At 38.4% G+C, this 26,704-nt stretch overlaps 1 protein-coding gene across 3 annotated transcripts in view; it reads left to right on the top strand.

Annotated features, from left to right (window-relative positions):
• Window positions 1-26,704, top strand: part of ntm (neurotrimin) — a 537,843-nt gene that overhangs the window by 332,492 nt on the left and 178,647 nt on the right. The window contains exon 2 of one of the 3 annotated variants that reach the window (XM_063488323.1): window positions 2,610-2,697. In XM_063488323.1, coding sequence (XP_063344393.1) covers window positions 2,610-2,697 — 88 coding nt within the window. Of the gene's footprint in view, window positions 1-2,395; window positions 2,698-26,704 lie in introns of those variants that run through there. The other 2 variants (XM_063488322.1, XM_063488324.1) reach the window with 2 other exon arrangements.

Below are 26,704 nucleotides of genomic sequence, written 5' to 3' on the forward strand. Positions count from 1 at the left end.
TCTCTGTGGTAACAAAGTGCTTCAAAAAAGATTGCATGGCACCTGTTCTATAAATACAGTCACCCTGGCTATGAATCACTATTATGATACCAGACAGTGGTAGTAAAAACAAAGAGGACATTTGTTATGTCAAAATAATAATTGATTATTTTGCAGAAAGAAAAGGTTAGAAGATTAGACAAAGTATCCTATTGCCTGAATAATCATTCTCTAATTAAGCCAGAAATTATCTTCAAACATCCATATTTTTAAAAGAGAAAACACATCTGATATGACCAAGTTATAAAAAACAACTCTATTAATTATTAGGTTGCCATTAATCAAAGCAGTCTCTTGATGCTTTTGTATCCAGTGTTGTTTTCTGAGTGAACTCCTGGTATTACTGAACAACACCAAACATCTTTAGACAATGTGAAACCATGTTTATTGATAATAAAGATGGAAATAATAAAGTCTAAACATCGATCTTGACATGAGATATGGTTTCAAAAAGGGAAGGCAAGTAACAAACAAGGCAAGTAACAAACAATGGTTTATATGATAGGCACGCTTTATGGGCTGCAGTATTGAGAAAACATGCGAACTCCACAAATTCATGAATCTGCCCCAGACATCTTAGGTAAATTGGTGAATTAGCCATGAACAAGAAATAGTGTCTAAAGTTTATATAACAAAATACTGTAGGAATGCATGGTGAAATGTGAGTTGTGAATTATTAGTAATACATTTCTTTCTTTCTTTTTCTTTTTTTTGCTTTGTACCAACTTTTTATTAATAAAATATTAAATTCCATTGTGGAATAGCAGAGATTTTGTACCAAAAACTGCAAATCTTAAAGCTGCAAATGGAGACAGGACTTTTGAGTGTGTCCTCTGTGTGAGGTGCACCTACATGCCATTGCAATCAGGAGTGCTGAAATGTTTAGGTCGGTGTGCAATACATTAAAATAAAATTCTGTTAATGTGAGTAGGCAGTGTTTCTAAAGTTGAAAGGGGTGTGAAGGCAGACAAGGGAATATTTTTGGCAATGTAATCATTCAAATATTTATTTGTCTTAATTTATACACATGCACAATTGCTTATAATAAATAAAAGTGGTATCACTAAAAAATAATCATAACACCTCTGTAATTACAGAACCCAGCTATATAAGATGAAGTAAACAAGACTAGGTAAACTTTAAGAAATGAAATATTAAGACAAACATTACAACATAATGAATAGCAAATTGAATGAAAACAATAACATGACAACAACGACAAGAACAACAATAACAACAAAATATGTAAACTTCTAATGACCACTTAACATCTGTCAGATATGTTATTAAAGCCTTTATTGGCTGAGTTCAGGAATTTATTATACATGTGCTGATATGAATGTTTAAGGTTTAGTGTAAAGATTTAGCTACAAACTGACCAACATGCAGGGATTTCACTGATGAGCACAATGGCAACAGGAAGAACCAAATAACCACTAAGTTCAAATGACACAACTACTGTAAAGGGATGTTGATTGCCAGTCAATATGTTTATGTATAAGCTTTTACCAAATGTAGTGGTATTTTCTCATTTCTCAATTTTGTACCTGCTCTCTTCTCTAGTTTGAGACTCAGACAATATGTCAGTTTGACATCGTACAGGATGTCTCAATTCCTAAAATGCGTTTGGAGGAGAGAGGAGGCACAGGTGGCTGTTTTTTAAAAAGAGTTTACCGGTACTGTGGCACTTCTTTTCAAAAGGAAATATTCAAGATCCAAGAGTAATACTCTGATTAGAAAAATGCTAAACTTGTGTTCCAATCTCCCATCAAAATATAAAGAAATGAAGGGTGGCTCAAATCTTTTGCACTGTATATGCTTCAAAAATGTGTATACTGAAGTTCTTTTTTCTTGATTCTGATTCAGATTTTTCTATGCAGTGGTATAATGTATAAAAACGATCATCATAAAATATTTTAACAGGAAGTAACTTTTCCATAATGATGAGCACAGCCGTGTTTTTTTTTTTCCTTTTTATTGACCACTATCTGCAGACACTACGCAACGACACAGAAGGCGCACTTATTACAGATCGCCAAATCACTTGCTACCCATGCAGTTCGCAAACTTAGCATCTTCCTCCCTTTAAATACGATTCCAAGTCCTCTTTTCTTAATTGTGCACTTTTTCGATTCTCTCGACCGAGGATGAAGCGTTCAATACATTCCCGAAGGGATCTTTACGTCTTATTTCTTATGTTTTAAAAAAGACAAACAAAACCCAAAGAAAAAACAAACAAACAATCAAACAGAGGGATAGTGAGAATAATCCCCCCCCCCCCCCGTTTAAAACAAAGGGCGGTGATAATCCATAGTGCAGCCAGACAGCGTCCTCTGTCTTCCTTGCTCTTCACACCACAAATACCTGGCGAGAAGATTTGGATTAAGACTAATGAACTGGGAGTACAATAATCTCCGTTCACGGCGGAGGACCGCCTCATTGTCTCGCTGTATGATTTTTGTTTGTGCGCCTTCGAAGGCTAAAGACGATGTCTATCCGGGGATATTTTGTCGCTTTTTCCAAATGCACAATTTTTCTCTCCCTGAGGATTTTGTTTCTTGTACCTGCAGGGTTGCAGGTCCGCAGCCAAGGGGATCAGTCCTACAACAAAGTGATGGACAATATCACAGTCCGACAAGGAGAGACGGTCTTTCTCAGGTGAGTCTCCCCTCACACAAGTGTCTCCCTTCTGCTACTGCTGTTTATGAATTCCACCGCCAAAGTTATGCACTGCCTGTAAGCTCCCCTAAATGAAATATTTGGTATGGGATCGAGTAGCAGAAGGACTGACGTGCTGTCTGTTTTATCATGCAACCGACGTTAAAAACGGGCGGGGGTGGGGGGTTGAGCGGATTAGTCTGTGGAAAACACTCCATTCAGAAACGACACTCTGCTAATCTTTTGCAGCTGTGAACTAGAGACACTGGTTGTTTTATTTGTTGTGTGATGATGCAGAACTAAAGGTGATGGGGAAAGCGTGTTTCTGGAAGGAGGACACGAGCAAAAACTGTTGTAAAGTGTTTGCTGATGGCTGTAGATGAATAAAAATATAGTTGTGGTTACAGAAAAAAAAGAACTGAGTGGCAAGTCCGTGAGATTTACACACGTTTTGTTTCTTCAGCGGTCCCCAAACCTTAGTTGGACACGGGGATTTGTGTTACTTTTACGTAATGCAATGTTGAGAGCAACAGAACCAATAAAGACAATGGCCAAAGCAATTAATTTTATCACTGTTATAGGAATAGTGTTACTACTTGATGTTTAAAGCAGGGCTGCTCAAAGTTAAAAAGGGGCAAATAGAACCAGGCTGAAAAACAACAACCCACATTCATCAAGAAGGCTTCTGCTGACAGTGACTTTCCATATGGAAAACTGACAGCTGCATAAGTATCAATGAAATCTTAATAGCCAAACAAAGTTGAAAAAGCTCACTGGTAATATCCAAACCAACTATAATATTATATTTAAATGATTTAGTTGGTGGAATTCTTTCTTCAACTCACTTCATCCATTTGCTAAGTCTGCCAAACTAATGGCCACCCATAAAACGTACACCCAATAAAGCGGTGTGGTACAGGTCTTTAACCACTCACAGTCATACGTCACTATGCTGCGAAAATAAAAGGATTACCATATGACATATGTGTAATTAACAGATTGAGTCATGACACAATTTCTAAATTATCCCAAGCATATTGTTTCTTGCCTATTTTTGCATGAAAAATATCAGCACGTCAGACAAACCCATTCACTGATATTATCTTCAACAGCCCAATGCAGACTGGCTGACAAATATACTGCTTGCTTTTTCTGCAAAATGCTCTTCATAATCCATTGTTTGGACATCACAGAGGCCTCTTCTAAAAGGTCATCAGTATGGTAAATAATGAACATAACTTGGCTGTTCCTTCGTTAGGTGTAAGCTGACACAATAGGGAGTAAGGCTGGGATAAAGTGCTGATTAAACAACAATACAGCAAGACAAACTTAATCACACTGGCATCAGCGTGCTCATTTTGCATTTATGGAATTAATAGAAAAACAAAATAAGCAAACAAGAGTAAAGTTGTTTCACAGACTTGGAACAAATTTTCTCCCTTTAGGATTTGTAAAGCAAATCCTAAAAATGGTAAAGTGGCAACTGTTGCAAAAGAACAGTTAAAATTTGTTTCAGTTTTACATGTGTGTTATTGTATAATAGTAAATCAGATTTTTCTGAATATTTTGCACAATTTTTAACCACAGTACTAGACTCTTGCTGAAATACTTTACAGTCCCAATCAAGCACTGTACTGAGTGACCTAACACTATTTCAGCACCACCGATAGCAATCTATGATGTCTATAATGTCCTAATATTGTTTAGGAACAATGTCAAGTCCCAACAGTATGTAACAGAGTCAAAGTTGCTCTAGATCAGTCTAAACAGCAGAGCTTGTAGGGCAAAAACAACAACAACACAAAAATACATTGCATTCTTGCTCCTATCCATATTGAAACTGTCATGTAATGTCAACCTATCGCTAACCCTGAAAGAAGGTCAGTGGGATTGGCAAGTCTAAACCTACTATGATGCGTATCAGTCCTTCAGGCTGAGCAGTAATGATTGTTTTGGTCTGATTCATACATTCTGTGGCTGTGCTGTGCTTTGATCTTGTTAGTGAGTGCTTGCTCATGAAGTCACATCAGTTGAAAAGACATCTGAATCTAAAGCACATGCATTTATGGAGCTCTATACACAATGTACAAGACTGCCCAGCTTTATAGAGTCGATGCTTCTGAACAAATATATTTTTCTGCAACTCCTGATTTGCTCATGAAATCAGGATCTTTTATGTTTATGGACGGGAGGGATCTACACTATATCAGCTGTAGTTTTAAAATAAGCAGGGATGCCTGCATCAAGTAAACCCTCACATTAATATCATTAATTGTTAAGATATTTTACAGATGATATGCAATGGGTTTTAGGTGTGATGATTTGTTTTCATGTTTTCCTTCATTATTTACATTCTGGGGATTCTTGACATGAGGGGAATTTTTATAAACAGGACAGAGGATTGTTTGTGTGATCAGGCAGCCTGCCAGCTGAGTCCAGAGTCTTTCTTTTTGTTTCATCCAGAACAGCTTCTGTTTTAGATTTAATGGCAATAAGAACTGTGGATGTGTACACAAAAACAGCATGTAAGTTAAAATCCATGGTCTTACAACCTTAAACATTTTCAATATAAAATAACTTAACCTTCTACATTAAATTGATTAAATTTATCTACAATGACCTTTACTTTTAGTTGTACAACACTGAAAACACAAAACTGTGACACAATTCAACAAAAATATTTTAGAGGCAGTCAGTTTATAGTACAGCAACAAAAGAATATAAAAAAGAGGACAGAGAATGAACATTTAGAAACATGTTTGAGTCACACTGGAACCTGAGCAGGATAAAAGGCCATCATAGTATTAGTAATCAGGTAATTAGGTTACCTGATGCAGGCAGGGCCCTTACAATAGCTAGGTGAGTTATTTTGTATTACCTTTATAGTACTTGGAAAACTTGAATCTGTTTGCACTTCTCAGACTTACCACTCCTGCTGTGTGCAGTGCTAACAAGCTACACATTGCCCTTTTTTGACAACTGCCAAAACTGAGGGCAGCATCATATTTTAAAGTATAGAAAATTTGAGCTTCCATTTTCGTTTGTGCCTATGTTGTTATCAGTGCTGTGGTTTGATTTGTGAAGAATGGCGTATTTTAAATAAGACTGTTTGGACTTTGTATTACAGCTTGGTAACAACTAAATTACCAACGTAATAACCAGGTAATATCAAAGTAATATAATTGTAGCAATAGTGGTTCCAGCTGAGTAACATTGTACTGAAATTAATTTAATTGGAAAACAAGAGTAAACCAATTAGTAATAGTAGCATAATAAGAATTTGATAACCTGCTAGCACTATGAAGGTAATGTCTGTGCATTTGAATTTTCATCCATTATTAGAATGGCTTTAAATGGTAATAACCTCATAATAATAAGGTTGTACTGACTGATGTTTTAGAATAATAGGAATAATAGGAAAGTATTATAATATTATAATGCCTCAGTTAATCCTGGTTGCCCAGCATCCTACTTTGCTTAAAAGCAATAATGTAAATGTTGTGTTTATTGTTCTGACTTATTAAATGGAAACATTGATGGTACGTGTGGTTTCTGTGTAATAAGCAGGAATTAGGGTTGCAAAATGCAGAACTGCCTATTTCTAGTTGGTAAAAAAAATTTACCTATTGAAGGAAATGTCAAGACATGTTAGCTGGAAATATCTCTGGTGGTTTTTTGGTTATATAAGTAGGAATTAGGACTGCAAAATGCAAAACTGCCTGTTTCTCATTAGTACCACATTAATAACTTATTAAAGGAAACTTCAAGAAATGTGATAATTACCTAGGAATACCTGTTGTAGTTTCTGTGTAATAAAAGGAATCTGGGCTGCACTATGTAGTGATTAACATGGTATTAAGTAGAAACAGGCAGTTTTGCATTTTGCAACCCAGATTCCTTTGTATTACACAGAAAGTACCACAGATATTCCGAGGTAATTATTGCAATTCTTAAGGTGCCCTTATTAATTTTTAAAAAGAATTAGAATTGAAGCATTATAATATGGTAATACTTTCCTATTATTGTAAAACATCAGTCAAAACAGTCTTATTATTATTAAAGGTTATTACCATTTAAAGCCTTTCTAACAGATGAAAATTCAAATGCACAGACACAACCTATGTATTGCTAGCAGGTTATCATATTGTTACCAAGGTATTACACTACTGTCTCTAATTGGTGTTGCTTCATGGGTATAGCTTTGTTTCCACTTTATTACTCCATGTTTTGTCCCTTTGTTATTCAGTAAATGAATTTCAGTATAATATTACTCACCTGTAACCATTGTTGCTGCAATTATGTTACTTGGATATTACTTGGTTATTAGGTGGTAATAATGTGCAAATGACCATATTATTACCTTTTTGTTCCCACCTTGTTACCCAACTATTACCTCATTATTACTAATCAGTAGTCGAAAGCACTACCATAAGACTAATAATCAGTTTATCTTGATGTGAACGGACTCACTAGTTTATCCCTGGTAAGGCCTCCTGTGGCGAGAGTATAGAAAGTTGCTGCATAGCAACTAGCAGCATAGGCACATAACCGAAAACAATAGGAATACAAAAATATGATGATTAATTTTTCTCTATTAACTTAATAGAAAATAGTTTACATAAAAAAAAAAATCACTTCATCAGCACTATTAATAATAGTGCATTATGGATGTGGATCTGAACATCTAAAGTGCTCAAGCATTACAATAAACCGAAACATGAAAATGCACAGATAAGTTGATTTTGCTTTTTACCTTGCAGTGGCTTTTACCTATGGTGAAAGCCACTGCTGACCCAAAGGCTTGTGTCACATTTGCCAAAAAAACGTTATGATGATCCCCTAGACCTTTGGGAAAATATTCAGTGGACTGACAAGATGATGATAATAATAATAATAATAATAATAATAATAATAATAATAATAATAATAATAATGGATTGCATTTATATAGCGCTTTTCTAGGCACCCAAAGCGCTTTACAATTCCACTATTCATTTACTCTCACATTCACACACACTGGTGGAGGCAAGCTACAGTTGTAGCCACAGCTGCCCTGGGACAGACTGACAGAAGTGAGGCTGCCATATCGAACCATCGGCCCCTCTGGCCAACACCAGTAGGCGGTAGGGTAAAGTGTCTTGCCCAAGGACACAACGACCAGGACAGAGAGAGCAGGGGGATCGAACGGGCAACCTTCCGGTTACAGATGAGCTTCCCAACCCCCTGAGCCACGGTTGCCCCATAAAACAAGATAAAAGTTTAAGATTTTGCAAGGTTTGCATCTCGTACAGCTGGTATAAAACTAACACAGCATTTAGTAAATAGAACATCATATCAACAGTCAAACATGTAGTCTGTGTTGGGGCCTCCTTTGCTCCTTCAGAAACTCGAACAACTTGTCGTTGTTGCTGTTGGAACCATAAATTCTGCTCTCTACCAGAATATCCTGACTATGGAGCATACCCTTATGTCCTGCTACATAACCCTTGGGACACAGTAGGACAATGATCCAAAACACACCAACAAGTCCACCTCTAAATGACTAAAACCCCCCAAAATGTTTTGTTGTGGCCTAGTTTGTATTTAATCCAATAGAGATGGTTTCGCATGACCTTGACAGGCTGTTCAGGCTCAAAATCCCTCCAGTATGGCTGAATTAAAACAATTCTGAAAAAAAGAGAGGGCCAAAATTCCTCCACAGCAACGTGAAAAACTCATTGCCAGTTTGACTGTAGATCCCGCTGCCAAGGGTCGAACAACCAGCTTTTAGGTTTGGTGGATAATTACCTTTTTCATCTATTAACAATTTGTGTCCATGACCACGCGAAAAAATAGATGTGTTTTGTGACTATTTCACAAACTGTTGTGATATCATGCTGGAAACTTAGATTTATTTTAAGGATTAATGTATTTCTATTTACTGTTTACTTTATTATTCCATATTTCTTCACTTATATTGTACTCCACCAGCAAGGTGTTTGAGAACCACTGTTCTCAGCCAAATAAATTACTTTTATTTGAGGGTGAGAGTAGGACTTGATGTTATTTGGATATGGTTTATATGGCCTTCATTAAAGTTAAGAAAGTTAATGAATTCTGAAAGGACTCATTGGGGCAAAAATGACAAAAGTAAAAAAAACTCTTTACTTGTACAGGAGTGTCATTTACTTGTTAAAAACTTGCAAAGTGATTAAACAAAGCAAGTAAGTTTAGTCATGTTATTCAATTGCTTTGCTCTTCTGAAAATGTAATTTACACCAGTAATTTATGCCACAGCAGTAGAAGGACATCATGGTAATTAAGTGGGACACTTTTCAGTTGCAAAATTTTAGACATGGCCCAAATAAATAGTTACAATGCATTATTTAGTTAAATGTATGATGATTTAAAACCATAACCAGAGACTGTGCAGATATTTATTTAGTTACAATTTAACTCAAACAACAGGCAAAGTATTTGAGGTAGGTTCTTGAGACCATACATTAAAATACCTCCCTCAAAATCAATGTCAGTAGATCCTAGATCAAAGTAGGGAGGATGGGTATAGGGCACGTTGGGGAGAGTGTAAATTTTTAAATTTACACGGCTGCTATTTGTTTGGTTATTAGTGCACTGTATTTGATTTCACGTGCGTACATGCTAGGCACTGTGTAATTTCATAATTACATGATGGGACAGTTGAAATCTATTTTAAAGAAGCGAGAGAACTGCTGTTTTGGTCCGTGTACCGGTAAGTATTTTTAATGTCTGTCTTTGTGTATGAGTCACATGTTTGTGTCCCGTTGTCTGTACTGACTATTGTTGTGAGGTGTATGTTGTAACTTTGTTTTTTTCAAATCCCTAGAGTTTAGGCATATGCAAATGCTTCACAATGTTAGTTAGTTCACCCTGACTCAATGCTTAGATAAAGTGGAAAAACACATTTCATTGGCTGGCTTTGTAGTAGTAGTAAATGCAGGACTAGACCTTTATTGCTAATACAGAAGAACACAGAAAGAGAAAAATACTCAGGCATAGATGAAACTATGAAACGCACAAGACGAGCGAACACACAGCATGAGGAAATATGATGCTGACATGCACTTAGCACTTAGTTCCTCCTATGCTGAGGGGCGCATCAGGCAGCTAACGATCTCCATCAATGTTGGTCAGCGGCGACTGCTTCGACTTTTACCAGGCGATGTCGACGGTTTATCATCCATAAACCATAAACATTAATACAGCCATACTGGAGGGTTTTTGAGCATGAACAACATGCCAAATCATCTCTATCGGATTAAATATGAACTTTGACAAAACCTTTATTTGTTTATTTTTTTAGCCATTCAGTGCACATGCTGGTGTGTTTTGGATCATTGTCCTGCTGAGTCCCAAGGGTTATGAAGCAGGACATAAGGGTTATGCACATTCTTCATAATTCAGGATTTTCTGGTAGAGAGCAGGATTTATGGTTCCAACAACAACAACAACAGCAGCTTTGTTTTTGCTTTTTGTATTACAACAGACAATTTCATAATGTTATCACATCTATATATAAAAAAATGTGTGTGTGTGTGTGTGTGTGTGTGTGTGTGTAAACATTGTGTGCCATATGTGTTGCTTTCAGCTTCTAATCAACAGAATATCTCTAGAAGCATGGAGGCCAAATATCTCCGCCAGAGATATTTGGCCGCAGTTAAAACTGCAATGTGCCTGGTATATCCTTACTATAGCACTTTAAAGGAACTCTCCTTGAGTGTTTTCAGTAATTAGTCCCTTTCATAATTACTATAATTCTTTATGTTTTGCTGCAAATACAACTACTTTCCATGAATATTAAGTTGATGACAATGACCTTTCACCTCTTGGGTAAAAAGAAGAGTGTGACTGTGTGGTCTAGGAACCCTATTTACTTGTATCCAGAAATATTAATTACATAGTTGTTTCTTGTTTTCATGAGTTGGTTGACTCCAAATGGCAAGCAACTTGTATATTTTCTGGCATTTACAATATCCCAGGTGCCTTCTTATATTTTGGGTAGTTCTTAAGTCAATGATTTGTTTCGAAGCAGTAAGTCAGTACATTCCATCTCTCCTGGTTGTTACATCCCATGGCTAGTCTAGGGGATAGGACGGACTAACATAAAGTTAAAATAGTAAAATAGGAGTCAAGATGTCACTTTTAAAGTTTTATTTTCTGCTAGTTTAAATCTCTGTTGGGTTCAGACTGACATTTAACTTCAGGAAGCGCTAAGGCCAACATAACAGATAAAACATCCCTAATAGAACTTACCTAACTCCAAAGTATACAACCTACAAAGATAACCTACTTAACCAGCACAATCTGAACACAGTCACATAAGGTTTAAAATACAAATCAAAGGCATTTAAGCCTGCACAACCCAAAGAGTAAGTATGGCTGGTGACGCAAAACTGAAGGCTAGACCCTCCAATTTCACAGCTGTTCACTTCCGGCTTACCCAGCCTTCGGAGGACCCGGCCCACGTAGACCGCGAAGGCTGGGTCCTCGGGAGAATGTAGTCTATGAATTTGGACACCCCAATTATATATGGCTTTACTAATTGATGATTTACTTGATTAATAGCCTCCTTAGGGATGTAACACTGGTCATTGCTGTGCTGTTACCCAAACAGTGAAGCAATATTATATTTCTTTGAATACCACCTGATTTCACTTTATACAAAGGAGATACCACCCAGGCAGTAGTTTACCCCAATGACCTAAACCTGTTAGATGTGTGATTCTGTAGTGGGGGCAAAGATCCACTGTATTTAGCAGAGCGTAGCAAAGTTCACTTAAGAGAAGAGCCTCACCTAGTTACACTAGTATAATCTCACCGATTTTTAAAGATCAACAGTGCTTTCTTTTCCATGTTTAAGAGAAAGAACTTGCATTGTTACTACACATTCTCTCCCTTTAAGACCCTTCACTAGAGCCCATCAGTTTTCAGTACCCCTGTTCATGTGATGAAGAATCCTTGGGCAGGATAATGAACCCTACATTGCTTCTGACGCTTAGAACCTGCATTGTATCTTTCTGTCATTATTGCATGAAAAAAATCAAACTGCACAATACATTGGATAAAGCGCTGTTTAAATGCAGCCATTTACCTTTTTAATATATTATTATGGGGTTAAAACAGTTGTTAAACTTCAAACTTCAATTCAATTCAAATACAATCTTATATCATCTTATCTTAAACTGTATTTTTAATTTAATATACTAGTGTAATATTCTAGTAGAACAAAAAGACATGGAAAGCAGTGTGCAGGTTGTTCCAATATAATCATCCAAAAAAGCACTGTGAAACACAGGTCTTCATATTTATAATTGTTTTGGTAATGCATGGGAGATGATGGAGCTGCTTGGTGTCTGTCTTTGTTGACTGTTGTTATGCATTTACCAGTTTTGCATCCTGGGATGACTGCAAAGTGTGTCGTCAAGCCTGATCTGCAGTTTTATGAGCTGTCAATGTCTGTGGAGTCGAAGCATACCTCTGATGGCTGTACCTGTTTGTCAGTGTGGACATGTCTGTGTAAGAGAAAGTGACTTAGGAACATTTCAAAGGAAGCTCCTTTGTTCCTTGTGCTTTGATGAGAGCTTTTCTTAAATGCCATTTGTGATTGCTCTCAATCTGTCTGAGAAGCCACGATTTGTAATTTTTCCTAAAGACGGATTTGACATTTCTGTGGTACATTTTATGTCGACAGAAAGTTATTTTTTCTGGTACAGTTTATTTCATACTATACTTATCGTTTATAGTTATCAGAACCACTTACCTTTTTTTTTTTTTTTTGCCTGTCCCGTTTGGCTCTTTTGCCATCAGAATTATTGTCTAAAGGCGAAGAAAGATGCCCAACGGATTTACTTTACCAAATGGACCATCCCAGCCTTGCCGTAATGGTCTATTTGATTCACCTTTTATTGTTTATTTTATTTTATTTTCACTTGCTAAATACGGGACAGACTTGACTGGGGAAAAGAAAGGGGAGAAAGAAAGAGGGAAAGAAAAACAGCGGGGAAGAGGGACGGGGATAAAGGGCAAAAAACAAAAACCAACAAAACAAACAGACAAAAAGTACATATATCAATCACCTGGATCACCTGTTGAGAAAGAAAAAAGAGAAAACAAGCAGAAGAAAAAAAAAGAGCAACATAATAAACAACATCACGATGATCTATGGGAATATAACAGTAAATACTAAATATTAAACATTATTGTGCAGCACGTAAGATCGACAGCGCACAGTGTGCTTTGAGGTAGGAGCCAAAAAGGGTGTAGTTTGTGTGTGTGAGCACCCGTGTGTACACCTGTGAGCATGAGCGCGCTTGTATTTAAAAGGTTCCTTCATGTAATGATCTGCTCGAGGGTGTGGGGAGCCACAGCCCAGTCCTCCAGGGCATGAAGCAGGTATGGAGGAGATCAAAACTCCAGACATCCAGAGGCCCTCAGAACACAAGAGACCAAGGAAGACCAACAGAGGGGCAACCGCGCCACTATCCCAGAAAGAGCTGAGGAGAGCCCCAGATGAGGGGTCACTCAGCAGCTGCGGAGCAGAAGCCAGGGGGGTTGCAGTGACGTGCCCGTGAGCTCCGCCGGCAGCCAGCTGTGCCAGAGTGACCGAGCCCCAGGCCGAGAGGCCGAGGGGACCCCACCCCAGGCTCCAGGGCCCGCCAAGCAGCCACCAAGGAGTGAGCCGGTGGGTACCTGGACGCCCATCCCCGGACACAAAGAACCACCAACGCACCGATGTCTGAGGGTGTCTGCCACTGGCAGGGGAAGTGGTGGGGGGAGATAGGCCTCCATACCTTGGAGGGCCTGAGATGTCCCCAGAGAGGTGGTGTCTGATACCCAACCTGACATATAGACACAGACATACAGGCACACACAGATACAAACATCCATTCCCACCCTCATGCTCTCATATGCAATTACTCAACACTCACCCAACGTGGAGACAGACATAAAGAGACACTGTACACACAATCACACTCCCCAAGCGTACTCTAAGCCCCAGGTCTAGGTACCCTTGCCCCTGGAGGGGGAAACTGCACCCAGACCCAGGTAGTGTTACCCTTTTCCCTGGGGTGGAGAGAAGCAGACTGCCCCGACTCGGCAGCAGCAGGGAGGCCCCACATTCCAGACCCCGATCAGACGGCCAACTCCTCCTCCTAGCCCCCCCGCTCCAACAGGCTGCAGAGAACGGGGGTGTGTGAAGACTCCAAACCTCCCTCCGCCCGCTCATATGTAGTGTTGATGCATGTGTGTTCTAAGGTGCATTTAAAACCCAGGAGGGCATGGAGCTACCTGCCAGAGAGCAGCAGGTAAGCGCATAGCCCCTCCTGATAGCCCTCAATGTATACGTGTATTTAAAATTGAGAGGTGTGCAACGGCGCCAGGGGTGAGGTTGTACACCCTGATGGTCTTTTGGATTCCGTGTAGCGTGCCCAACCCCAAGATCCTATATGTATGTGTTATGAGAGTGTGAGTAATGTGAATGTCTAAGTTGTGGGATAAAATTGAGGCACCGGCAGCCAGAAGGGGACAGAGGGGGGGATGCCTCCCCAACACCCTGGTGACACACCTTTACCCCAAGGCCCTGCATGTGTGGGTGATTGTGGTGGAGCGGGAAGAGGGAGGCAGCTGGAGATGGGGAGGGAAGGAAGGGAGGGGCAAGTGACCCGAGGAAACCGTCACCTAAGGGCCAACAGAGCCCTTAATAGGCCATGACCGCAACCCCGGGTTGAGCCCTCCAAGGAAGATGTTCCTGGGGAATCCCCCGACGCCCCAAGCCTGTCCCTACCCCCACACCAATCACAACAGCGAAGGTGGGACCAAACTATGACCCCCCCACCCCCATTAGGTGATGGAGCTGATCAAAGGAGCCCAGAGCAATTGATCTGATGTGGTGGCAGAGGCTGTATCAAGACTAATGTAATCTATTAGATAATTTCTATATTGGTTAGAATTAAGATTATTTTTATTTTTCCAGTTCATGAGGACTGTTTTCTTGGCTATGCATAGGGCAGTGAAAACCATATGGGCTATATTCTTTTCTGTAGTGAAATTATCTAAGCTGCCCAACAAACACACTAAAGGGGAAGTTGGAATGTTACATTTCAGACCCTTCGATAAGTCTTCACATCTCGCGCCAAAACTTCTGAACTGGTGGACAGAACCAAAGAGCGTGGATATAATTGTCCGGTGAATTGGTTTGGCAGTGTGAGCAGTTGTTGGTAGACGTAAAGCCCATCTTGAACATCCGATGACCTGTATAGTGTACTCTATGTAGTATTTTGTATTGAAATAATTGAAGACTGGGATTTCTAATTAAATGAAAGGTTCTTAAGCATATCTGAGACCAGAAGTTTTGGTCTAAGTTAACTGATAAATCCGCTTCCCATTTTGCAATAGGAAGTGATATTGATTCATCTGTTTTAGAAAGCATTCTGTATATTTTGGAAAGTAATTTTGGGGTTTTAAGAGTAAGAAATTGTACCACACTTGGTGGTGTTTGTAGTTCAACTTGACCCGATTTAAATTTCTTTTTTATTATGGATTTAATTTGTTGATATTCTAAAAATCTTTTCTTGTTGATCCCATATTGTGTATCTAGTCTGTCAAATGGAATAAATTCTCTACCTTCTAATATATGTTCTAAATATTTGATTCCTTTACCACTCCAATCTGGAAAGTTTATCATATTATTGTTTTGTAATATGTCAGGGTTGTTCCAGATAGGTGTACGTTTGCATGGGATTAATGAAGACTCCGTCAATTTTAGAAACTCCCACCATGCTGTCAGAGAAGAGCTGATGCTGACGCTTTTGAAGCATTCATGTCGTTGGATGTTCGAGCTGATAAATGGTAGGTCTAAAATCTCTAGATTATTGCAAAGTGCTTGTTCTACATCTAGCCAAGGTTCATCTAAGAGGGTATGTTTTAGCCACCCTGAGATAAATTGAAGCCTGTTGGCTAAGAAGTAGTGCTGAAAGTTAGGTAGTTCTAATCCTCCTTTATCCTTGGTCTTTTGTAGTGTTTTTAAGCTTATACGTGGGGGTTTATTTTTCCAAAGGAATTTGGACATATATGAATCTAGAGATCTGAACCAATCTTGTGGCGGTTTAGTTGGGATCATTGAGAATAAATAATTTATTTTTGGTAAGACCATCATTTTTATAGCGGCAACCCTTCCCATGAGTGATATGGGTAAACATTTCCATCTAGCCAGATCGCCTTCTACTTTCTTTAAAAGTGGGATATGGTTTAATTTAGTTAGATCTGCAAGCTTGGGAGAAACATTAATACCTAAATATTTTATATTTCCCGATTGCAGTGGTGTAGAAGAAGAATTATGGAAGGAGCAATTAATCGGAAGGACTGTAGATTTTGACCAGTTAATTGAGTAATCTGATATTCTTGCAAAAGAGTTTATCAATTCAGTCACCCCAGAGATATTGGTTTGTGAGTTTTGGAGAAAAAGTAATTCATCATCTGCATAAAGGCTGATTTTATGTTCCACGTTCTTGCATTTTATGCCCTTAATTACTGAATTCTGTCTAATTGCTGCTGCTAGTGGTTCAATAAAAATTGCAAACAGTGAAGGGGAGAGTGGGCATCCCTGCCTGGTGCCCCTCAGGAGACAGAAGCTGGAGGATGTTTGGTCATTTGTTTTGACACAAGCTGTTGGGGAATTGTATAATATTTTTAACCAGTTAATGAAAGAGGTTCCAAAACCAAATTTGTGTAAAGTTGCAAATAGAAATTTCCAGTTAACTCTGTCAAATGCTTTTTCTGCATCTAAAGAAAATATTGTAGTTTCAAGGTTTTTACTGTATGAGTAGTCTATCAAATTAAGTAATCTATGTGTATTTGTAGATGAGTGCCTACCTTTTATGAAACCAGTTTGGTCAGGATGAATTAAGAGGGGGGTTATTTTCTCTAATCTCTTTGAGAGAGCTTTGCAGATTATTTTAAGGTCTACATTTATAAGGGATATTGGACGATAGCTTGAGGGATATACAGGGTCTTTGCCTGGTTTTAGCAGGAGATTAATGTTTGCAGAATTCATATTTGATGGAAGTCTGCCCTTTTCTTTGATTTCCAACAACGTTCTGTAAAAAACTGGTGCTAGAATCGTCCAGAATTCTTTGTAGAATTCTGCAGGATAGCCGTCTGGACCTGGAGCCTTATTATTGGGCATGCTTATCAGGGCTTCCTGGAGTTCACCTGGCGTCAGTGGTGAATCCAGTGCCATTGCTTGAGTGTCTAATAATTTTGGAAGAGTTATGTTGTCCAAAAACTGATCAATTTCCTTTTTAGATGGGTTTATTTGTGGTGAATACAACGTTTTATAGAAATCCCTGAAAATGTTGTTTATTTGTTTCGGGTCATATATTGTGTTCCCAGATGAATCTTGAACAGCACATATAGTTGTTTTTTCTTTATTTATTTTTAGCTGGTTTGCTAGAAATTGACCGGATTTATTACCATGTTCATAATTTTGTAAGCGTAGTCTTTGTACTAAGAATTTTGTTTTTTTATCAATTATCTCATTTAATTCTAGTTTTGTTTTGCGTATTTTGTTCAATGTTTCCTGATCTTGGTGGGACACGTAGGCTTCTTCTAGGGATTTGATGGTTTTTTCTAATTCCTGAATATTTTTGTTTTCTTCTTTCTTTTTATGTGATGAGAAAGAAATTATTTTACCTCTCATCACAGCTTTCCCTGCTTCCCATAGAACAGATGCTGAAGTTCCGGGGGCATCATTATAGTCTAAATATAGAGTCCATTCTTTTTTAAAATATTTAATAAAGTCTTCATCTTTAAGCAGTGATGTATTAAATCTCCAGTTTTTACTTGGTGTAGTATTATTCTTGTGCATTAGTGTTAAAGATACAGGAGCATGATCGCTGACAGCTATAGGGTGAATCTCAGTGTCTGAAATATCACTCAGCAGTGAGCTGCTGACCAGAAAATAATCCAGACGAGAGTAGGAGTGATGAACATGTGAGAAAAAAGCATATTCCTTACTGTTGGGGTGAAGGGAGCGCCATGCATCGCAAAGACCAACGTCGCTCATATACTGTTTGATTATATTTGTGGACTGCCAATTACGCTGAGTTCCTGCTGTACTGAGCCTATCCATTTCTTCATTTAGTCCAAGGTTGAGGCCGCCTCCAAGAACAAGTGTGCCATCTAAGTGTTCACAGAGTGCACTGAAAAAAACGTGAAAGAATGAGGGATCATCAACATTTGGACCATATACACTTACAATACATAGCTTTTTATCAAGTATAGATAGTTTAATGATTAAGAATCTGCCCTCTGGATCTATAACTGTATCGAGTACTGTGAAATTAATATTTTTATGTATTAAAATTGCTACTCCCCTTTGTCTAGAATTATAACAAGCTGAGAACACATTAGGAAACTCAGGTGTTTTGAGCTCATTCGAACCTCTAAGAGGTCTGTGGGTCTCTTGTAAAAGGACAACATCTGCCTGTAGTTTTTTGAGTTGGTTAAATATTTTTAACCTCTTTTCTCTGGAGCCAGCTCCATTTACATTCCATGTAACAAACCTTAGTGCGCCCATAGATGTGTGTGTATAACTAGGGGTGTATGCTGTGTGTGTCGCTTAGACAGGTGGAGAGAATACATCACTTGTTCGTAAATAAAGAGAAGGAGAGAGAGAATGTGTGCATATTTACTAATATGAGTGCGCTTGGCTTAAGTGTGTGTATCCTATACGTCTGTGTGCGCTGTCTGACTGATGTAAATGTGCTGCCGTTGAGTGCATGATTGTGCGTGATCGTGCTGTGCATATGTGTCCAAATAAAGGATGTTGTTTGTGGATGAGTCTGGAAGCAGGTGATCGAAGCAGTGAAAGAAAATGAAAAAGAATGAAACCAAGGACAAGGGCGAGCAGCATAAAAACAAGAGGGGGAAAAAGAGGAAAAAAAACCAAAAATGGAAACATTCCAATTAAACCATTGACGGAGAGAGACGGTGTTCATTCTGCTGTAATATCACACTTAAGATGCGATTTGATACTGGTAAGTTAAACAGTATCAAATTGCATCTTAAGCAAGTTAGTGTGAGTGGATAGGGAAAGGGTGTAGCGGATTCTTATCTGGTGTGAAGTTAATACAGCCACGGAGTGATGCCGGGGTCGCGATAAAGCTGTCCATCCACGTAGAGCCGGTCCACAGCGATGACAGCGCGGGAGCCCTTCTGGATGAAGCCGCGTCGGATTGGGAAGAGGACCCTGCGTCGTTCCAGGATCTCTTTTGGGAACTGGTCGTTTACGCTGAAGTCCGTTCCTTTTAATTCCCTGCCGCGACTTTTCACCTGTTCCTTTTGTTTGAAGTGGCCAAATTTGGCCACAGTAGGACGTGGTCTCCCGGTCGCAGCCCGCATGGGGCCGATGCGATGCACTCTATCAAAGGCGATGTTCTTCACCGTGTCCTCCGGCAGCTTCAGGTGGGTTTTGATGAAGCTTTTCACCGTAGTCTCCGCGTCTTCTCCAGCTGCTTCTGGAATACCAGAAAATACAAGATTATCACGCATGCCACGAGCTTGTAGATCAATAACTGTCTCTTTTATTTTTTTATTTTCTCTATTTAGCTGGGTAACATTTTCTGTGAGACATTTCACCGACTCCCTTAGCGTGGCATTTTCAGCAGCGAGCGTTTCCACCTGCTGCTGGCTGAACTCCAGGGATTCTCGCAAGGATTTAAATTCCCGGTGTAGAATCTCCACCAAAGACAGCCTTGCATCGAAACTGGACAATCGTTTGTCGATTGACTCCAGTATGTCGGCAATAACTTTGCCGGCTGGCGATGTTGTTCCGGGGGAATCTGCCGGGCGACATCTTTTCGACAACGGCGTCTCAGATTTGGCCGGGGAAGATGCACTCTGAGCCTCCTTCATTAGGAGATCCTGGAAGCACTGATCGATGTAATCTTGGAGAGCCTCTAAACTCTCCCCGTTGTTCTCCACGGTGTTGGAGATGATTTAGACAAATGTTGTTAGTTATAAGACAATTGATAAGTGTATTTGGTAATACTGAAGCTTAAAGGAATTTGTTTAATTCTAAACTACCATTTGCTTTAATTTTCTGCCAAAATCTCCGGCGTCTGATGTCAGTTACAACATGAGTCGCTTACCTTGTCCGTCACTTCCGTCACTTACCTCTCTTCCTTCCCAAGCTGGCACTTCTCTGACTCAGAACCACTTACCATTGACATAATTTTAGATTAATTTAAATCATACAGAACCTATCTTGATACTTCATCCATTCATCCATTTTCTCCCGCTTATCCAGGCTGGGTTGCTGGGGCAGCAGCCTAAGCACAGAAGCCCAGATCTCCCTCTCCCTAGCCTCCTCCAGCTTGTCTGGGGGGAACACCAAATGCCCAGACCACCTCAACTCGCTCCCTTCAATGTGGAGGCATGGCGGCTCTACTCTAGCCTCTCTCGAAAGGAGGTCCTCAAAGTATTCCTTCCTCTGCCTGACAATGTCCTCAGTCGAAGTCACCAGCACTCCACCTGCACTATACACAGTGAAGGCAGAGCACTGCTTTCCCCTCCTGAGTCGCCTGACGAATTGCCAGAATCTCTTTGAGGCAGTCCAAAAGCCTTTTTCCATGGCCTCTCCAAATTCCTCACACATCCCAGTTTTTGCTTCAGCCACTGCCCGAGCCACATTCCGCTTGGTTTGTTGGTACCTACAACACGTTCTCACTCCCAAAGCGGAACATCTTACGCTAGGTGACAAATCGTCGGCATATTACGCTTCCGGGTAACCAACGTGTCATTATATTACGAGATCGGAAAAATGAGGAAACATGAGAACCGTTTGGAATGAATATACACATTTTTTCCTCAAATCGCTTTGGAAAATGACTATCTAATGTCATTAAAATGCTAGTTATTAAAAGGCTAGAGTTAGGGCTGGAATACATGGCTAGAACTTGTATTACTGCGGGAGCGTCATTCTACTGGATTTCATCCATGACCCGGCGCATAGCATAAGAACGTGGAAGGTCACCTTTCGCGTTCCTCAGGAACGCCTCGGGACTTGACAAATCGTCGGTATTTTACCCCTTGGGAGTGAGAACAGGCTGGTACCTATCAGCTGCCTCTGAAGTGTTGCAGCCAAACCAAGCCTGACTCTTTCTTCAGCCTGGTGGCACCCTTCACCTCTGGTGTCCACCATTTTGTCCGGGGTTACCACCACGCCAGGCACTACAGCTCAGTGCTCACTGCGTTGAAGATTTAACGGACCGGGGCCTCTGTCAGGCATTCCAGCGCACTTTCCTACCACCTGATCCAACTCAGCACCAGGTGGTGATCAGTCGACAGCTCAGCCCCTCTCATTACCTGAGTGCCCAGAACATATTGCTGCAGGTCTGGTTATACGATTACAAAATCGATCATTGACCTGCAACCTATTGCGTCCTGGTGCCACATGCACTTATGGACAGCCTTATGGTGTCCCTCATGGTATTTGTTATGGACATACTGTGATTTGTACAGAAGTTCAACATAAATAGTTTTTAAAATATGTTCAAACGCTCGGGCCTGAAAATGAGTGGATAGAAAATATTTTCCTGTCAGAAAATATCTGACAGGGAAATTCTGGAAATTATTTAAATATAATTTAAATTATTTAATTTAATAAATTCAAATTCAGTTTTTCATTATATTCATTCTTTGTAGTATGTTTATTTAACATTATGTGGAAAAATTTGCTGATGACAGGCTGAAGTACTTTTATATTCAAGGTAAAGTTATTTCCACATCATCGTCACTTCATTGTACCTGAATTTTATTTTACTTTATGATTATTATAACACTGTGACCTATTAAGCAATGTCCCTTAAATATACTTTGCTTAAAAATATTTAACTTTTTCAGGAGTTAATGCAACATTCAGTGAGGTAAAAATTATTTTCAAAGGGTTTATCTATTCAGAGAAGTTGGCTTTCCTAACAAGGCTAACTGCTTTAACAGACAAGTACAAGTTAAAAGAATTTCCTAAACACACTTTTCCAGATATTGATTTGATTGACAGCTAGAGTTGGGTAGCTGTAGCCTCAGCAGGTAGAGCAGGTTATGTACTAATTGGGAGGTTGGTGGTTTGATCCCTGCCTGTTCCAGTCTGCATGTCAAATATCCTTGGACAAGATACTAACTCTTGATCGATTTGCATTGATGCTCCATTGGAGCATCAATGTACATGGATATTAGATAGCAAGCATTTCAATGTAGAAGGTAGACATGCTTGAAGACACGTCATATAAAAGTGCTATACAGTATAAGAATCGGGCCATTTATAGTAGGTAATCACACAGCGAGCAGGTGAGCTCTCTTTTGTACCGGCACCCCACTCGTATTTTGAATAAAGTCCACTTTTAAGTGCACTATTAATTTTTTCCTCATTCGTAATGGATTCGATGAATTCTGTAGTCTAGAAGCACTGTCATTTGTTTTAACTTGCAGGATTCTAAATGGTGCTGTTTGACAGTAGCTCTTCTGTTTTCTTTTCACTGGGTTGCATTTTAGAGACTGACAATGTGATAAAGGTATATTCAGCAAAACACCAATTAAATATATTGTTATTGTTATTGAAAATTGTCATTGAGTTAAGTTTAAATGACTCTTGACTCACAATTATTTTAGAGCAATATCATTAGTTTCACATTAGTTTTGTACCATCTCTCTGAAACCCAGCCTGTTCTGCCTTAGTGAGTTTGTAAAACCCCAGTGGTACATAACACTGAAACAGCCAGGGAGATAATCAAATAATTATAAATGAGAAATGTTACACTTCGTTATGCTTCTCTTTGATAAATGCTCTGCTTGAGTTTATCCATGACAAATTACTTTATATCAGAGACTACACGTTGTTTCATGTATGCTTAGCTTTGATTAACACTGTGAAGGGAATGGTACATGAGTTTACAGTTTAAGTTCCTGCACAGTCACGACTCAATATTTTGATTTGTACTTAGAAACCTGCACTTGGTAAAAATGGTCTTTTCTTAATAGTTTGTCCATATTTGACACTGCTGACACAAAAAAGAACAACAAAAAAAAGAAGGAAAAAAAAAAAAAAGGAACATGTACTGTATATACTAATATCCACTGACTTATCAGAGTTAAAATCCACTCAGTTTCAATCAAAATCATGTAGAGTTTACTCTTTGAATCGCTTTACAGATCACAAAGATGAATATGGATTCCGGGTTCTGGAGCCATGCTGCAGATTCTATAATAAAACAGAAACCACAAAAACATAATGATCTAAAGCCACAGGTAATAAAATGAGATAATATCACCTGAAAAAAAAAAAAAAAAAAAAAAGAACAACGAGGATAATTGTTTGTAAATGAAGTTTGGCCAACAAGAACACATTTAAGTTATACTGTTTTGATAAAAATGCTACCTTAAATATTCAGAATCAACTCAGAAAAGCTGTCATGATCATCTCACATTATACTTGATTATATATATTTGATGAAGAATAAAGTGTTTAGCATTGTAGTTTACTAATGCACGTGCATGACTGTTGGTCAACATTCAATTTAACATTTTTTAACATTAAACACCAACAGTGCAAACTTTTTAAGTACTTTAAGTATGTTATGCATAAGGATACTGTGAAATATAAATAAATAGTTCTTGTAATGAATTAATAAGAAAGTTCAAACAGACTTAAGTTTCTCTGGATAAGACAGTGGGGAGAATTTTAATATACAGTATTTTTATTCATCTTTAGGCATGAAAAGATGAATAAACATACTTAAGAAAAAAATCATGATTGATGTTGTCATAATTCATGCATGACAGGGTTAAAGAACAATAATTACAATGAAACACATCATACATCTATATGTCTTGATGCATTCTCAATCGTCGAGGAAAGTAAATCTCCAAAAGTTGAATCTGTTCATCTGTACATGACCTCACAGCCCATTGTTCCTTCAGTGGGCTGGTTTCAGTTATTATGCAAATGTACTCTTTATAAGATTGGGGAAACCTGCAGTCAGCTGAGACTGAAGAAGTCACTTGGATGAGTGACGAAACGTTTCTCCCACAAAACGCTACGTCCAGATGAACAGATTCAACTTTTGGAGACATACATCTATAGTAACATCAGTGTCCAATGAAGTGGTTTATGTGCAAGTATACCATCCACACTGACACAAATACAAGAAAACAGCCTTTGAATAGCTATCCACTGTAGTGACCACCATGCGTGAAATGGTTAATGTTCAAGACTGGCATCATTGCAGCTAATCTGATTTAATCCCAGGAAGTTTCAGTTGTTAGTAATTCTGTGTATCTTGTTTATCAGGCATCGTGTTTCAAACATCATGTAGCAAGAATTTTGATTCTTTTGGCTTAATTGATTTTCAATATCAAATCATTCTTTAAAGCCTGCTCTAGAAATTCTGGAATAGCCTTCCATATCAGGTAGAGGTCATCTGGCAACAAGTATTCACCAGTTTAAAAAGCACATGTTATCTCTATTCATAAGCTTGGATGGCTTGAATGTGCATATAGAGGGTAAACTAAATGTAATCTTTAATGCCTAAAAAGCTTGTTTGTTTTTTTCCTCTCATTGCTGATGTTCTTGAGTTTTTCCTTATCCAAGAGAGTCAAGAAAGAAAGACATACTGAGGGGTACACTTTAAAGTTAGTTCAACATAGCCAGGCTTTCTTTCTGTTAGCTGACTGGGCAAATGCTAAAACTCCTGTCAGATATAACAGGTATCACAACACTTATCAACATTTTCTGTTAAGCCAGGCTTTCTGCTTCAGACTCTGGGCACAGTCACATGTCATATGACTCTTCCTCCATTCATAATGATTCCCGTGAGTTCTGCCTACAGATACTTTATCAGATGATGATGAAATAATGATAAATATCTACAATAAAATGTAATGGGCCACAGTAACACTTCTGGAATTTGAAAGAAGCTAATCTTGGGATTTAGTGCCCTCAATGATTAGTTATTTTAATGCTAAGAGCACTCTAAGTTCTGCTGTTTATATTTAGTGTGACTGCTGCACATTACATTTCTGAAATTTTAGAATGGGGAAATTTAACTATCAAAAGTTACTGTCCCATAGCATCATGAAGCAGACGTCAAAATTCCTTTAGTTTGTTGGCAATGTGAATTTTTTATTGATAGGCATTCTTGTTGTGTGTTCTGTGCAATAGTAGCTCCAATTTCATCAATATAAAAGAGACTTACCAGCAGATTAGAATTTTAAAAAAGTGTATAAATGAAAACATTCATTCATACATGCAAAAACAAGTAACAATGTGAATCATAGTTTGGAAGCTGTAATTAGCAGCTGGGATTTATATGTGTTTTAAGTAATCTATGGCTTAAAAAATAAATAAAAAACTATTTTTAGCAGAGAATCTCATTTCACAAAACATGGGCTAAATCAGGGGTGTCAAATATGCACAGCAATGGAAAAAAATGTATCAATTTTTATAGATTTATCTTAAATCAAAAGGCATTCATGCTTTCTACTATAGGATTTTTTTAACAAGTATTTTCTGTTTTTTTCTGTTTTATATTTACAGGGCAGTCAATGGGCTCCTGCTAATGGAGCTTTTTCTGTAATGCTACACGTTTAGTTCTTCTAATTAAAGCACCAAGAGTTGTGATGGCCGAATTCTTTCATTTGCTACAGCACCGTTTTTTTTTTTTTAATCATGTAGAGATGTCCTGTTAAAATTGGATTGTTTCTTATATTAAGATATCTCAAGGATTAAATGTGTAGTTAAACTTTTTTATACTAACTGAAAGTGGAGTTTGACTGGTCCAGCCCACCTAGCATAAAAGTATCTGGTCTATGATGTAAAATTAGTTTGATGTCCCTAAATAAACAAATTAGCGAAAATGTAGCACTTTAAGGTAATTTTAAATCAAAATCACTGAATTCTTGTTTTGAATCCATCAGCTGGCTGGGATATTTTGTTTGTAGTCTTAAATCCATGTAAAGAACATTGTTATGTCAAGGTATATTAACTTTACGGTCTATATTTATGAAGAAGTTCTTGTAAAATGATTGCATACATAAAGAATAGTATTGTTTTGCTCTCTTTGTTTATCAGAGTTCAGTATTCTGCTTTAACGCTTTACCAGTTAGTATCATGGTTAATGGAAGTTGTTGATTTTTGCACTTTAAAATAAGAATTTCCTTCTGAAGGACAAACCTTGATGCACTTGATGTGAGTGCAAGTCTGATTAGTTGGACCATTCTTAGAAGGGTAGCCCCTCAAGATTAAACACTGAAGACAATATTGGAATATGAAGGACATATAAATTTGATTAACATTTTAATTTCTTTGAAGTTCATAACAGTAATACACTGTGCAGCCCTGACTTGGTCACATAATTCACAGGCAGCAAGAAGTATCACCTGACAGAAATGCTAATAACAATACAGGGATGAGCTGCTCTTTCTGGTGCACAAATGTTGTAACCTTAGCCACAGTGATGATAAAAGTAAGAAGGTCATCTGGGCCTCAGTTCCATGTCAGGTTCTCATTACCATACTTTATTGAAAGTAATACCTTCCGTTCTTTCAATTATACAGGGAAAAGATAGGATTTTTTTTCATTAACCTCCAGTCTCTCTTATATTGAGAAGATGCATTGGAGCAGTCACAAAAAATTACTAAATTATCCCTGATAGCCATCCGGAACAATTTACACTAGCAGCTGCAAATGCTGTTTCGAGCTGCTGGTTATTACACTGCTTGATTGCTCCTGCCAGTTATTGCACCCTGACCATTTCTTTAGGATATCTGATTTAGAACCAAACACTCATGTAATATGGCCTGTGCGTCTTATCGTCGGTGATTAACAAATAAACGTTTGTGATGCTTGCTCATAGGGGTTCTTCTGATTTTTGGGGTTTTCTCTGTTTTCTTTGTATTATTGTAGAGTCTTTACCTCCAAAAGTTGATTCTGTTC

The sequence above is a fragment of the Pelmatolapia mariae genome, linkage group LG10_11, assembly GCF_036321145.2.
Source record: "Pelmatolapia mariae isolate MD_Pm_ZW linkage group LG10_11, Pm_UMD_F_2, whole genome shotgun sequence".
Classification (NCBI taxonomy): Eukaryota; Metazoa; Chordata; class Actinopteri; order Cichliformes; family Cichlidae; genus Pelmatolapia; species Pelmatolapia mariae.